This window comes from Paroedura picta, chromosome 2 (genome assembly GCF_049243985.1).
Source record: "Paroedura picta isolate Pp20150507F chromosome 2, Ppicta_v3.0, whole genome shotgun sequence".
Lineage (NCBI taxonomy): Eukaryota > Metazoa > Chordata > Lepidosauria > Squamata > Gekkonidae > Paroedura > Paroedura picta.
The window spans coordinates 168,803,208-168,819,574 of record NC_135370.1 but is presented as its reverse complement, the minus strand read 5'-3'; the positions used below and the strand labels follow the sequence as shown (position 1 = coordinate 168,819,574).

General features: G+C 46.1%; 1 protein-coding gene across 5 annotated transcripts in view; it reads right to left on the bottom strand.

The window, feature by feature from the left end:
• The window catches only part of EXOC3L4 (exocyst complex component 3 like 4), a 63,797-nt gene that overhangs the window by 5,064 nt on the left and 42,366 nt on the right, over positions 1-16,367 (bottom strand). For 3 of the 5 annotated variants that reach the window (XM_077323753.1, XM_077323751.1, XM_077323754.1), the window contains 3 exons: positions 6,666-6,800; positions 5,272-5,427; positions 3,700-3,821 (listed from right to left, as the gene is read on the bottom strand). In XM_077323753.1, coding sequence (XP_077179868.1) covers positions 3,700-3,821; positions 5,272-5,427; positions 6,666-6,800 — 413 coding nt within the window. The remainder of the gene's footprint in view (positions 1-3,699; positions 3,822-5,271; positions 5,428-6,665; positions 6,801-16,367) is intronic. The other 2 variants (XR_013228594.1, XM_077323755.1) reach the window with 2 other exon arrangements.

Below are 16,367 nucleotides of genomic sequence, written 5' to 3'. Positions count from 1 at the left end.
TGTAACCCTGAGACTAAACCCACAAGCGGCTGGAAGGCAGGGATGAGGGTGGATGGCTGACATATCATCACAATCACTCTGCTTCACCTGGCGGTGGTGAGGATTCAGTGAAGGAGGAGGGGAATTATGTGAAAAATTGCTCTAGATCTCTGATCAGGGAGAAAGGCGAGATAAAAATGTAAATAAGATAAACATAAAGTAAGGGATTCTCCCTCTCTACTGACAATCTCAGTGTCCCAAAAGAAAAACATCAGTCAACCACAGAAGGAAGAAAATGAAGAAACGAGGAACAACAATGGCTTTCTAATAAAGGGCTATTCAAAGTCACAAAAGTTAAAAAAGCCTTTCTTTATATATAATATAACAGCAGGGCTGGATTTGATTTGTGAAACTTCTTTCATTGTGTAAAACAAACTTGGCAGAAATGTCAATGATTTGATGTGTAAGATCTTTTCGGGAGCCAGTCTGGTCGACAAGAGATTCATTAACTTTGCCAAGATGGTGTCATGGTTAAGAGTGGTGGCCTCTAATCTGTTGAGCCAGGGTTGACTCCCTGCTCCTCCTCCACATGCAGCCAACTGGCTAGTCACATCCCTGATAGTCTTGTTCTCACAGAGCATTAACATCAGGGCTCTCTCAGCCCCACCTACCTCACAGGGTGTCTGTTGTGGGGAGAGGAAAGGGAAGGTGGTTGTAAGCCACTCTGAGACTTCTTCAGGCAGTGAAAAACGGGGTACACAAACCAACTCTTCTTATTTATCCTGCCTTTCTACAGGATGCATCAGAAAAGAACCAATGATCCGTGTGTGGCCAATATCTGTTTATGCAATAAAGGGTAAACAATAGAAGAAGTCTTGTTTATTTCCTGTTTAAATCTTGTTATCTTGTTATGTAATGAAAAAAAGGAATTAGTCAAAGAAAAATGTTTCCAACAAGAAATGCTGCACAAATACATCCACCCAGCAATGCTGGATAAGGTTCCGGTACTTGCTCCTTTCACCAGATGCTTTTTCAACGGCAAAGCCTCTAAGCAATATACAGGGTGTTTCCGCACAAGGACCAATGTTGCCAATTGGTCCCACAAAGCAGAAATGCTATTTTTAAAAGTGCAAGCTCTGCATTACACATACCTGCTTTTTTAGTGGAATCCAGTAGCGTTTCATTCGTTTCCCACAGGTTTCCGGTCTCGCAAAAATCGCTAGACAGGAAGCAATTTTTTCTGTGCTTTGTCCTGCCCCTGGCCATCAATCAAACGTACAGCCAATGGGCGGTTGTTATCATGCCCCAGGAAAGCCCCTTTCCCTTTAAGAACAGGTTTAAAAAAAAAACACGTTGCAACGAATATGCCTTGATTCGTTGCAACAGAGAGACCAATCTAGCTGGCAGCTGGCATGTGAGCTGGCGATTCATCGCTACCACGCCCCCCTGAGTGAAAAGAACCCCCCCCCGAGCGGGCGCAATTTTCGGCCGAAAATAAGGGGAACTTGCAAACGGGGCTGTGTTGTGCTTGGGGACTTAGGGGAGCTTCAAAGCACTTCTGTGGAGGGACTGTAGCCGGAGAAGCCTCGCTGGGTGAATGAAGGCTCGCCAGTTCTGCTCGCTCCGAGAAAAAAAAAAAGGCGATTGCTTCGCCGGAAGTTCAGAGGAGAGAGCCAGGGGGAGGGACTTTGTTGGAACCGCAACAATGGGAACGCACAGGTCTTTTTTGCTAGTGTTGCAGATTGTTTGCAAGAGTGTAGCGCTTTTCGGAGGGTGAATCCACTTTTCCCGATTTCCCTTTAAGCACTACAACGAATTGCTTTTTGCGGGACTGTTTCAGGAGTGTGGCAGATTGTGTGCGACGTCTTGCGGAACTGCAAATTAGTAGCGTTTACAATTTGCAAGCCTTCTGCTACATTAAAGTTGTGTGGAATTGCCCACAGAATTTCCAGCCCTGAAATGGGACCATGCTCAACTGGCTGTATTTTAATTCTTTTTTGCTAAGGCAACCAAACTGAGGTACTTCTGCCAGTAGTTCACCTGTGCAGCATTGTTTGTTGGAAACATTCTTCTCTTAATAATTTCTTCCGGATTATTTTCATTGCATCCCAAGTTATCAAGATTTAAACAGGAAATAAACAAGACTTCTTTTATTATTTACATCTTGAATAAACAGATGTTGGCCACATGTGGGTCGTTGGTCCGTTTCCGTTTCAAATTTTTTCGTGGGTTCCTGTGCTGTTCCTATTGATCTTCAACATGATGCAACATTTTGAGAAGTAGATCTTAAATCTATCAATATAAATCGCTGAATGGCAATGCAACGGCATGACCAGATAACCCGAAAGGATCTGCAAGACAACCAGCCGAAGGTCCAAAAACAGAACAATCTATTGAAAAATTGAAACCAACAACAGCAATTACCATACTATAAAAAGCAATTGGTGGTTTCTAAATAACCAGTATGTGGTTGAGAGAGCACCAAGGAATATCAGGGTTATGATGTGGAGATGAGCGATGGCAAATGACCTCTGACCTTCCGTTGCCTTGGAAGCCCACTAGGAATTGCCATGTCAGATGTGGCTTGGCGGCCAAATAAATAGCAGCTTCAAGATCAAATCAAGCCTAAGCTGTTCCTAGAAGAAGAAGAGTTGGCTTTTATACCCCCCTTTTCACTGCCTGAAGGAGTCTCCAAGCAGCTTACAATCACCTTCTCTTTCCTTTCCCCACAACAGACACCCTGTGAGGGAGGTGGGACTGGAAGAGCTCTGAAAGAACTGCTGTGTGAGAACAGTGCTATCAGGACTGTGACGAGCCCAAGGTCACCCAGATGGCTGCATGTGAAGGGGCAAGGAATCAAATCCGGTTTGCCAGATTCGAAGTCTGCACTCCTAACCACTACACCACACACACACAGAGACCCAGCTTCAGTAACACACAAAACCCCAAGACAACTACAATAAAACTACAGGCCTAGCATGAAAACAACCTGTTGGGATTCAGCTCCCTTCAGAAACCCTCTGGAAGGGAATCGGCAAAGAGGCTGTTTCCGAGCTCACTGCAGCTTAGTGAATTTCTTCACTTCCAGCCTTAGCTTCATGCCTCAAATGCCTGCTGTATGTGTGGGAAATATCCCGCCAGGTTAGGCAACTGGTGAAAGGCATACACTTGGGATGCTTGAGGATTAGTGTGAACAGGGCTTGGTTGGACCTGTCTGAGGTGGAGAGCTTTCGGAAGAGAAGCAGGAGAGTGGGTCCCAAAAAATTAGGTTGAAGAGGGACAAATGGGGGACCCTCGGGGAATTTCTTGGTGCTCCACTTCTGCAAAAGGGAGCTCTTCTGCCAGGCATGTGGTTGAGACCAGGCATAATCAACAAGATCTGCAGGGCCCCTCCTTCCTCCCTCCCAGAAATCCATCAATGCGCTCTGCTCCTGGACCTGTTTGCACTGATGCACTGCTACAACTATCAGTTAGTAGTATTAATGTCATGGTTATTTATATGTTATGGATTTTTCTTGTATTGTTTATACATTTTATGTAAACCGCCCTGAGCCTCCGGGGAGGGCAGTATATAAATATAATAAATAAATGAGCAGATAAGGTGCAGGAATTATGTTGTAACCTGTTAGTAACACCCCAGAGAAGAGACAGTATTCATAAATGTAGAAGGAAGGTCACTCTCTCAATTACTACAGTTTGTTACAGGCGAGTACAGCATACCTAATATCCGGATAGTCCTGAGACAAGTTTTTCAGGCGGTCTTTGATTCTTCGTTTTTTCTTCTCGCCAATTATGTCTGCAATGTGTAGAATGGCAGGGAAGAGCCAGTCAGAACTGGAACCCTAGTAGAGACAGTTTGGAAGGCAGATTTTTTGAAAACTTGACACATGAAGTTGCCTTATACTGAATCAGGACATTGGTCCATATCTACTCAGATTGGCAGTGACCCTCCAAGGTCTCAGATTGAGGTCTTTCACATCACTTACTGCCAAACCCTGGACAGATCCTTATCCTGGATGCTTGAGGCTGATCCTGCACTGAGCAGGGGGTGGAACTAGATGGCCTGAATGGACCCTTCCAACTCTATGGTTCTATGATTACATGAAAGCTTGATTATTCAAGACCAGAATATCTGGAATGCTCAGTTAACTGACAAGCAAATCCCTTCTCTTTATTCACCATGCCCCTTCACTTCCCTTCTTCTGCCTCTCCAGTTGACTGGCTTGAAATATTGGTTAGTGCTTCCCCTTCCAATTAAACCATGTTTAGGCATCCTAGGGCATCTGGATGGGAAAGGTTGGCAGAAGAGTCCACAGGATTTGATCTAGCACACCTCTCCTTATATTAAATTGCCCTCCAATGGGGTGCCTCTCTAGTATCAAAGCCAGAAGGTCAGAAGGAAAGCAAAGCGAAGCTTTATTACCAACAGTTTACTACCAAGCTTAATTCAGGAAGTAAGTTTCTGCTGATTCCTAAGTGAGGTTCATTGGCTGTTGCCTTAGGGAGATTGGACTCATGGTACTAGCACCTCTAGTACAAACTTTAAAGAAGATTCTAGAATGGGTCCAATTGGGGCCCACATTGCAGAATGACTGGTGAAGTATAACTTTGGAGGTCTACTGGATTTTAATCCAGCAGCATCTTAGAGACTAACAAGATTTTGGAGATATGAACTTTTGAGAGTTGAAGTGCCCTTTGTCAGAGTAACCCAGCCTTTTCCAACCTTTTCTCTGTGGAGGAGCCCCTGAAATAATTTTTCAGACTTCAAGGACCCCCCGGAAGTGACATCAGCTGGCCATGCCCCCGCCACGCCCCTAGAAGTGACATCATTCCCCACACCATTAACCCTCCTTCTGCTCCCTCCAACTGCCTTTACTACCACTATGGTGTCTCTGCCTCATGTGAGCCGGAATGAAGAGTAGTAGCTCAAAAGAGAGTAGAAACTCAAAAGAGAGCATGAAGTACCATGCCACTTCAGAGCTCCCACAGACCCATGGTTGGGAATCCCTGGAGTAACCATAACTGGGAAACCTGAATTCAAAACCCCGTTCCACCATTGTCTCATGTTTTAGAAGCCTAAGTTACCTCACAGTTTTAGCCTAAATTACCTCACAGAGGATAAAATGAAGGTGAAGAGAACTATGTAGGCCTCTTTAAGTTCCTTGGGGGAAGGGCAGAATTTTTTTTAAGTTAGTTAGACAATGAGCAGAAATCCTGAAATTGAAACAGCTTTGGACAGTTTCACATCATTCTGTGTCCACACCCATGACACAAACAGCGGCATTTACCCACCAGGTGTTTCATGCTATTATTTATAATTGAGGCGTCTTGCTTCATCAGCTTGCTGGCCTCTTCCCTTTTTCTTCTCCCTCTTTTGCTCTTCGACTTCAGGGTTTGCGTGATGTATTCTTTCACCAGGTACTTGTGAATCTCATGGAGAAAATCCTGCTAAAAAGACACAAGGGGAGAACTGGTCATTTATCGCCGCTCAAGCTGCAGAAGGTACAAAGAACTCCTGGAAATTTTAAAGGGGCTGGAAAACTGCTTGGAATTTTTTTCACATTTGGAGTAACTTAACAGTTGGTAGAGTGCCCTGACCTGATGGCCCAGTGAAAAGGGGAGGGACTTTGCCCATACAAATCCTTGCCGGCTGAGACTTGTTGCACATGGTTGCGACTGGAATCCAGGATTAAGTGATCCCATTTGAGCTTAACTGCAGGGGGAGAGGACAGAGTGGCATAGGCACACCCTGGCTCTGTTTCTGCAGGCTCCCTTTGGTGAAGAAGAGCAAACTGGCAGCCAGCCCAGAGTGCAGGAATGGTTCTGTTCACAAGGCATCTGAAAATATTTCTGTGATATCACTTCCTGTGCTGCAGGAGTGGCCCAGTGATGTCACATCTGGTAGGAGTGTCTGGGTGATGTAAATTCTGGTGGCATGTGACGTCAGAAGGCTGAAGAATGTTTTAGGGGTTCCTCAATGGCAAAAAGATTGAGAAATGTAACGGTAGAAAGTACTGACCCTGACAGACCAACAGCATCACTGTGAAATAATAAAAATGTACCACCAAGTTGCAGCCAATTCATGACAACCCCATCGATGGGGTTTTCAAGGTGATAGATGAGCAGAGGGATTTTGCCACTGCCTTCCTCTAAATAGTAACCCAACCTTCCTTGTTTGGTGTAGCCAGTTTGGTGTAGTGGGTAGGAGCGCAGACTTCTAATCTGGCATGCCAGGTTCGATTCTGCACTCCCCCACATGCAGCCAGCTGGGTGACCTTGGGCTCGCCACGGCACTGATAAAACTGTTCTGACTGAGCAGTGATATCAGGACTCTCTCAGCCTCACCCACCTCACAGGGTGTCTGTTGTGGGGAGAGGAATGTAAGCCGCTTTGACTCCTTCGGTTAGAGAAAAGCAGCATATAAGAACCAACTTCTTCTTCTTCTTCTTCTTCTTCTTCTTCTTCTTCTTCTTCTTCTTCTTCTTCTTCTTCTTCTTCTTCTTCTTCTTCTTCTTCTTCTTCTTCTTCTTCTTCTTCTTCTTCTTCTTCTTCTTCTTCTTCTTCGTGGTTTCCTCTCCAAATGCTAACCATGGCTGACCCTGCTTTAGCTTCCAAGCTCTGACCAGATCAGACTAGTCTGGGCTATTCTGGTGGCTACATCACTGGTAGTATCATTCTAATATTACCTTATGAAGGGGTTCCTTCAGATGAGCTAGGGGCTTAGAAAATTCTTCAGTGGTTGACACCGCTTTCTGGATGAATGAGTCAAGTGTTCCGCTATATAAAATCCACCGTTTGCTCAAGATGTTCTTAAGCATTGGCTGGAAAAACAAAAGAGAAACAGAGACACTAAAATACAATCGCATCACTAAAGTACCCCTTTTGATAATAATCTGTAATCTGGTATTGTGAAAGGCTGACACTACCGCATAACAGTGCAAAATCAAAAAAAATCTTGATCCCAATTTGTGACTCATCTAACCCCGCCTTTCTCATGATGTGCTCCGCATACAAGTTAAATAGGCAAGGCGACAGTATACAGCCTTGCCGAACTCCTTTCTCAATTTTGAACCAATCAGTGATTCCATGCCCGGTTCTCACTGTTGCTTCTTGACCTGCATATAGTTTTTTTCAAGAAACAGATAAGATGCTCTGGTATTCCCATCTCTTTAAGAACTTGCCACAATTTGTTGTGCTCCACACAATCAAGCAACACACCTCTTGGGCCCCTTGCATTTGCTGGCAGGGGCTCATGAGAATTGTAGTCCATGGACATCTGGAGGGCCGCAGTTTGACTACCCCTGGGCTAGGGGGTCAGGCCTAGCCACATGCTGTTCCAGGCTTCTCTGCAGATAGTCACTGAAGACCAACACTTTCCTTTTCCTTTGAATGACATTTCCTCCTGCCCCCATGCCCTCTTCACTCTCTTTGAATTGGTTTCGATTCCTCCTCTGCCCTTGTTGCTGCTAACATCTCCTACGAAGGGCCTGAAATCTATTTCTGAGCTCCAGTGGCTCCCAAGTGCCCTCTTGCTCTCTATCTTCGGGCTCCTGTCACAGCAATAAAGGGGGGGGTCTCCATAGGGAAGTCAAACCCCTTCTGCCATTCTCCTTTGTTTGAAGGAGTATTAATGATTTCCTGTTTGCTGGGGCTGTGGAGTTCTCACCAGGCACACCTCAGTCTAATGTAACTTGATCTGTTTCCTTTTGTTCTTTTAAAAAATGGCTTCGGGATTAAGGGCAGGCTGTTTTCCACTCAATTTTTCATTGCAGGTGATTGTAATTGTCCAATTAGGGAAAAAGAAGTGGTTTTGACAAACTGCCAAATAATACAACAAAATCAGAGTCCAGTAGCACCTTTAAGACCAACAAAGATTTATTCAAGGTGTGAGCTTTTGAGTGCAAGCACTCTTCCTCAGACTATGAACTTCCATCATGACAGTGGGAATATAAAGCAAAAGTTAATTTTTTTAAATATGAAAACTGTGTCACAACATCCAAATACAGCCATATGATAATTCTTTGCTAAAACACCCAATCAGCCCCCTCAAATTCATTTGTAGTTCAAAAAAACATAGGAGAAATAAAACTAGGTTAGTGATTAATGGCTTTCACTTTACCATTTGTTGCTGGTCCCATCACTCACCACCCAAATGTGAACCATTCCTGCAAGTTAAAAGCTGTGCTGGCAACTTTCTGGTCCTGAGACCAGAGAGTTAAATTCGAAATTACATTACATATTACTAACATCACCTTACAGTCACATTGTCCCAAATAAAATAAATTGTGAGGAATTTGCAAGCTGCTTTGAGACTCCTTCGGGTAGAGAAAAGTGGCATATAAGAACCAACTCTTCTTCTTTAGTAATATCAGGGCTCTGTCAGCCTCACCTCCCTCACAGGGTGTCTGTTGTGGGGAGAGGAAGGAAAGGTGATTGTAAGCAGCTTTGAGATTCCTTTGGGTAGAGAAAAGCAGCATATAAGAACCAACTCTTCTTCTGACTGTAGAATTTGGGCTGTAAGATTTACAGTGCAATTCAAGGCAGAGTCACAACCTTCTAAGCCGACAGACTGGAGTCGGAAAGGCTTCATCCTGTTTAGGTTGGCAGTGGAGAAATGGTCAGTAGGGAAAGGGTCAAACATTTCCTTCCTGCAGAAACTTTTTCACTCTGAATCACCATCTTCTGAAGCAGCTTGCCAGTTTGGTGTAGTGGTTAGGAGTGCGGACTTCTAATCTGGCATGCCGGGTTTGATTCTGCACTCCCCACATGCAGCCAGCTGGGTGACCTTGGGCTCACCACGGCACTGATAAAACTGTTCTGACCGAGCAGTGATATCAGGGCTCTCTCAGCCTCACCCACCCCACAGGGTGTATGGTGTGGGGAGAGGAAAGGGAAGGCGACTGTAAGCCACATTGAGCCTCCTTCGGGTAGAGAAAAGCGGCATATAAGAACCAACTCTTCTTCTTCTTCTTCTTCTTCTTCTTCTTCTTTAAAACTGGGGGTCTGTTACATGCAATATGCTTGCAATAAGACTGTTTGTGGGTGGGTCAGGGGGCTGCCCAGGAAGTACTGCAAATTTAAAGCATAAATGTCCTGGATACAGACCTGGGCTGCTGGAGGAGAAAAGCTTCAAAAGGGAGTGCAGCAAAGATCTCTGCTCATCGTCAAGGATGGCATGCCCAGATTTTCAGCACATGCGTCACTTAATTAAGGGATTGTGCACGGGTGGGTCGTCTTCCTGTATCCTGGCTCTCTCTAATCCCTAAACTGTATTTCCCTAGATGAATATAAGCCCCCGGCAGCATCTGGCAAAAGTATTAAGGAGGAAGAAACAAATTAAAATGTAAATCAAGGGGAAACCAAGTGGAATAGGAGTGCAGGGCAACAAACTGCAAACAATCCCTCCGAGATGCTGAGCATTCTCTATGCTCCGTCTAAGAACATCAGCAGGTTCTGCACATTAGCAGAAGTGTGCGTAGATGCCAATTAATAATGACCATGCATTATTCGGCCCATGTATCGGAAGCACAACAGCGTGGAGAGGCATATCACAGAGGTGCAACTAACCTGCATGATGTGCTGGACAGACACATGCCAATTTCTATGCTCAATTGGAAGGAGCGCTAGCACAAGGAGATATGATGACAAGCTTTCCTCCTTAAAGAGGCACAGTCTTGCTGACAAGATATCCTCCCTTGGCCGATTAGCATAGGGGTAGTCAACCTGTGGTCCTCCAGATGTTCATGGACTACAATTCCCATGGGCCCCTGCCAGCAAATGCTGGCAGGGGCTCATGGGAATTATAGTCCATGGGCATCTGGAGGACCACAGGTTGACTACCCCTGGATTAGCAGAACCTGAATCCATGGTCTTTGCTTTAAAAATGGCACAGCGCTGGATCTATTTAGAAAGGCAGTATGTGGTGTCTCGCAATATATGAAATAGACACAAATAGAATGTAATATTACCAAAAAGAGGGAATATGGAAAACTAACGGGTTTCAGATCAGGAGATAAATGACTAGAATTACAAGTTCTTTCTTCTACAGCGTGGTTTCTCCAGATAAGGATGTTTACAGCCCATCCTGCTATCAGCATGTTGCGCTTAACTGAGGCCTGCAAAAGGGGGAAATGATGCGGGTAATGTGTACTGTGACACACCACACATTGCCTTTTGCTATTTTTACTGGAAGTAAATACAGTGGTTGTCTGACTGAGTGGATGGAGGTGGTGTATGGCTACTTTCAAAGAAGAAGAAGAAGAAGAAGAAGAATCTTCTTCTGTGCTGCTTTTTCTCTACCCAAAGCAGTCTCAAAGTGGTTATTCACCTTCCCTTCCTCTCCCCACCACAGACACCCTGTGGGGTGGGTGGGGCTGAGAGAGCCCTGATATTACTGAAGAAGAAGAAGAGTTGGTTCTTATATGCCACTTTTCTCTACCCGAAGGAGTCTCAAAGCGGCTTCCAATAATCTTCCCTTCCTCTCCCCACAACAGACACCCTGTGAAGAGGGTGAGGCTGAGAGAGCCCTGATATTCCTGCTCGGTCAGAACAGCTTTATCAGTGCTGTGGCCAGCCCAAGGTCACCCAGCTGGCTGCATGTGGGGGAGCAGGGAATCAAACCCAACCTGCCAGATTAAAAGTCCACACTCCTAACCACTACACCACACTGTCTCAATGAAGGGGTGGAAAAAAGAAGAAAGCCATTTCCCTCAAAAGCCGCTCAACCATGCTTTGCTAACCCAACACAAGTGGGTTTGTATGAACAGGTCAATAAATTCCGCCAGCAGCCAGCTACTCAAATGAGTCTGTCTGAAATGACAGGGAGAAAATGCATGAGCAACCAGTTACTAAAACGGAATACAGAGGCAGTCTGTAAATGGCCACAGTGAAATGCAAAGTACATTGAAAGTGGATTGGAAATACACTATTTAGTGTCTGTGAATATTATGTATCTGTGCATTCTGTCCAGACTGCTGTTGCCAGTCTCCAGGTGGAGCCTGGAGAACTCCCAGAGTTACTCATAGAGAAAATGGCAGCTCTTGGGGTGGATGCTGTGTCATAAAAACATCCCTCTCGAGCTCCCCATTTCCCAGACTCTGCCCTCTCTGTCCCCATCCTCAAATTTCCAGGAATTTCCCAAACCCAGAGTTCACAACCCTACCTCCTACACTGGAGGTTGGAGACCCCTGGCCCTCATGAGGTGTGCCTGACCTCGACCAGGGCCAGGGCCTTTACAGTCTTGGCCCCTGCCTGGTGGAATGAGCTCCCAGAAGAGCTGAGGGCCCTGACGGAACTAACTTGGCTCCACAGGGCCTGTAAGACAGAGTTCTTCCACCAGGCATTGGGTTGATGCCAGACTGAGGATGATCTAATGAGCCTCTTGTGGCGCAGAGTGGTAAGGCAGCTGTCTGAAAGCTTTTCCCATGAGGCTGGGAGTTCGATCCCAGCAGCCGGCTCAAGGTTGACTCAGCCTTCCATCCTTCCGAGGTCAGTAAAATGAGTACCCAGCTTGCTGGGGGGTAAAATAGTAATGAGGAATGGCAAACCACCCCGTATTGAGTCCGCCAAGAAAACTCTAGAGGGCATCACCCAAAGGGTCAGGCATGACTCGGTGCTTGCACAGGGGATACCTTTACCTTTACAAAGTCTTGGTCAGGGTAAAAGACTTGGGCGTGGTTGAGAGGGGAACTGTAGTTAAAATGTTCTATTGAATTTACTGTACTTGTATTTTAATGGATGTTGTAGCCACCGTAAACTAGCTGGCTAGGAACGGCAGCCTAGAAATCAAGCAAGCAAATAATTAATTGCACTCCACAAGACGAGGGTGCTTCACTCCCCCATCTCTGTAAGTACTTTTTCTGAATTGTTCTCGCCCATTGTTAAGAAAAAAAACCCCTCTCTCCTCTTTGCCAGGAATATTTTGACACCTTTCGCTGCCTCTGCATCCTTTTCCATTGTGACTCTGACATCTCCTGGGAGGACAATCACCACAGTGCCAGGAACTCGGATGGGATTCCCAAGCTGAGCTGCGGGCCAGACAAGATTCGGAGGTTTGATGACCTTTCCGCATTCACATGTGTTTTACTCTGTTCTAAATTTAATTCTATTTCCCCTGCCCACCCTCGCAGTTTCTAGAATAAGCAATTTAGGTTACGCTGCATACCTAGCAAACAATATTTTTTTCCCCCAGAAGGAAAGTTCAAAGGAAGTTAATAAGGAAGGCTTGTCTCTCTTGGGAGATTTATTTACTGCACTTCTTATTGTGCTTCTGTGACTGGGCAAAGCTGTCTGATTCACCATCTTTGCCATATAGACTACATGGCTGCCGGTCTATTTCTGAGTTCTAGTCAAGGTGCTGGTTCTGACCTTTAAAGCCCTTCACAAGCTGGGACTCACATATCTGAAGGACCATCTCCTTCCCTGTGTCCCCATGTGCCATGGCCTAGCTCTTTCACCACTCAGTGTGGCCCCTCTGGATTAGACCAGAGCCCAGGCCTTTCTCATCTTGGCTCCAGCTCTGTGGAATGGGCTTCTGTCAGAGGCGAGAGGTGAGATGTCCTGCTGGGACATCTTCAGGAGATGCTGCAAGACCTGCTTGTCTGCCTGGACTTCTGAGGGGGTTTGAACAGCAGGTACCTTTTAAATGCCCCGGAGAGACAGACCAGATCCAATGGCATGAAATTAATTCAAAATAAATTCCGTCTAAACCTCCGGAAGAAGTTCCAGACAGTTAGAGAGGTTTCTCAATGGAAGAGGCTTCCTTAGGAGGTGGTGGGTTCTCCATCTTTGATCTAAGGTTTTAGCTGAGGATGCTTTAATTATTATTATCAGCTGCCTTCCAAGAGGAAAGGCTGGACAGAAATGTCTTACTAGATAAATAAATTAAATGCAAATCTAGTTACAGACCCCTTTGATGGCATGTACTGAATTTCTTAGCTTCTCCCACTGAGTGCTGACTTTGGGAAATGTTTTAAGTCCATCACTCCCTTCAGCAGGTTGGTCTCATGGATGATGTGATGTCTACAGCAGGGTTTCCCCTCCTTTTGTTCTTTATACCTACAGTATTCTCATCTTGGCTTTGCTGGAAATCAGGGTCAGCAATGAGGTAATGAGTGCTCGGAAACAAACGTGAGGTCACCATTTGTAAGTCTTTTCCTGAGAAGGCCTTGTGGGTTTGTGTTATTCCTCCACTCAAGATCTCACAGCAGGTTCTGCATGCAAGTTGGTTGAATTGTGGTTGAAAGTGAGAGTTCACGTTCACATCTGCCAGCAGAAGGGACTTGGTTGCGAACTTGTGATCGAGAATACAGGTATGAACAGTGGAGTATTTTGCATGATCTGGCCTAACGTAAAACCCCTTCACTTTCTGGGGTTTAAATATGTTCCTGGTTACAGACGCAGCTGTGAAGTCGTCTCGCTGTCAAAATTAGTTGTGTTTAGGCAATTGGGAATCAGACTCGCCATGTGAATTCGAAGCACTCCAATATCCAACTCTTTGATGATTCTCAGTATTTATTTTCTCAGTGTGTGATTAAAATGGGGAATTGGCTGTCAGAGGAGGTAGTGATGAGCACAGTCTTAAAAGGTAAAGGTATCCCCTGTGCAAGCACCGAGTCATGTCTGACTCTTGGGGTGACGCCTTCTAGCGTTTTCATGGCAGACTCAGTACAGGGTGGTTTGCCATTCCCTTCCCCAGTCATTACTGTTTTACCCCCCAGCAAGCTGGGTACTCATTTTACCGACCTCGGAAGGATGGAAGGCTGAGTCAACCTTGAGCCGGCTGCTGGGATCGAACTCTGAGCCTCATGGTTAGAGCTTCAGACAGCATGTTGGCTGCCTTATCACCCTGCGCCACAAGAGGCCTTAAGCACAGCCATAGATGGCTTTAAAAAAGGGATTAGACATTCACAGAGGATAGATCTAACAGTGGCTACTATCCATGTAACTAAAGGGCAACTCCATATTCAAAGGCAGTAAACGGGTTGGCATGAATACCAGAGCCTGGTGGCAATATAAAGGAGAAGAAGAAGAGTTGGTTCTTATATGCCGCTTTTCCCTACCCGAAGGAGGCTCAAAGCGGCTTACAGTCGCCTTCCCATTTCTCTCCCCACAACAAACACCCTGTGAGGTGGGTGAGGCTGAGAGAGCGCTGATATCACTGCTCGGTCAGAACAGTTTTATCAGTACCATGGAGAGCCCAAAGTCACCCAGCTGGCTGCATGTGGGGGAGTGCAGAATCGAACCTAGCATGCCAGATTAGAAGTCCGCACTCCTAACCACTACACCAAACTGGCTCTCAAGGGAAGGCCTTGGCAGTGTCCTCTTGTTGGACCTCCAGAGGAACTGGTTGGCCACGGTTTGAGAGGATGCTGGACTCGATGGACCCTCGCTGGTCCGATTCAGCAGGGCTCTATTTATATTATCCTCCCAACAGCACCGAGGAGTAGGTTAGTATGAGAAAAAGAGGCAGGCCCAAATGCCACCATACCATACTTACTTTCCACCTGGACACAGCTGGAACTTCTGGGATAAGTTCAGATGTCTGTAACCTGGGAACTATGAAGAACTTTGGTCCATTCCAGAGAGATTTCAGATAATCAGATCTCTGATAGTCTTTTAACTCTGTTGGAAACCTCCTTTGATATATCAGACTCATCGCATTTGAAGGAGCCCCTGCTCAGTGCAGGATCGGCCTGAAGCATCCCAGACAAGTGCTCATCCTGCCACTGCTTAAAGCAGGGGTAGTCAAACTGCGGCCCTCCAGATGTCCATGGACTACAATTCCCATGAGCCCCTGCCAGCAAAATCTGGCAGGGGCTCATGGGAATTGTAGTCCATGGACATCTGGAGGGCCGCAGTTTGACTACCCCTGGCTTAAAGCCTGCTAGTGCGGGGAGCTCATTGCTTCTCTAGGGCAGCCCATTCCATTGCTGAACTACTCCTATTCCTCTGCTGCCAACAGGAAACTTTCCCTGCCCTCCTCTAAGTGACAACCTTTCAAATGCCTAAAGACAGCAATCCTGCCCCCTCTCAACCTCCTCTTCTCCAGTCTGAACCTCCCCAAGCCATTCCTTGTAGGGCTTGGTCTCCTGAAAGTTGTTACTAGCTCACTGAGAGCACACATAGAATTATAGTGGAGGTTTAGTATTAAGAATCTTTAAGGCCATTTACTTAGAAGAAGAAGAGTTGGTTCTTACATGCCACTTTTCTGGACCCGAAGGAGTCTCAAAGTGGCTTACAGTCGCCTTCCCTTTCCTCTCCTCACAACAGATACCCTGTGAGGGAGTTGAAGCTGAGAGAGCCCTGATATTACTGAAGAAGAAGAAGACGTAGTTCTTATATGCTGCTTTTCTGGACCCGAAGGAGTCTCAAAGTGGCTTACAGTCGCCTTCCCTTTCCTCTCCCCACAACAGACACCCTGTGAGGGAGGTGAGGCTGAGAGAGCCCTGAGATTACTGAAGAAGAAGAAGACGTGGTTCTTATATGCTGCTTTTCTGGACCCGAAGGAGTCTCAAAGCAGCTTACAGTCGCCTTCCCTTTCCCCTCCCCACAACAGACACCCTGTGAGGTGGGTGAGGCTGAAAGAGCCCTGACATTACTGCTCAGTCAGAACAGCTTTATCAGTGCTGTGGCGAGCCCAAGGTCACCCAGCTGGCTGCATGTGGGGGAGGAGCGGGGAATCAAATCCAGCTCACCAGATTAGAAGTCCACACTCCTAACCACTACACCATGCTGGCTCTTATCCCTCTTTGATGACATTTAGATTAGGCAGACAATGACAGAGATGAATTTTTGCCATAATATAAATGGGAGTTTGTTGCATTCTGGAAGCAAGCAGGGAGGAAGGATGCTCAAAGGAGCAGGAAATCTCCTATTGAGCCAATCAGGACGCTGGATGAGATTATTTGAGAAACATCAGGAAGTTTCTATTCCAACTATGCTAAATACACATGTCCTCTGATGCTCCCTGTTGGATATTCTTCATATGCCTTTGAGTCATATACACTAGCGATCCCCAACCTGTGGCCTCCGGACCACATATGGTCCGTCGGCTAATTGGAGGTGGGCCGCGAAGGACGCCTTCTCCCCCCCCCCCCGGCCCTTTACAACACACTTTGGGTGTCATTATCTCCCATCGCTCCTAGATGGGACTATCTCGTTGCAGAGAAACAAGCTCAGGGTTCCCCCCCACCGGGCCGCAGTAAAATTGTCAAGCGTTGAGTGGTCCCCAGTGATAAAAAGGTTGGGGACCAGTGATATACACTACTCATCTTACATATTCCACACTCACAGGTGCTTGAATACCTAGTATGAAAACCTTCTGGATGCCCTCAATCAACCTGTGCTTGTTTGGTGTGTCAGTGGAGGGGTAAACCTGCAGAAATCGC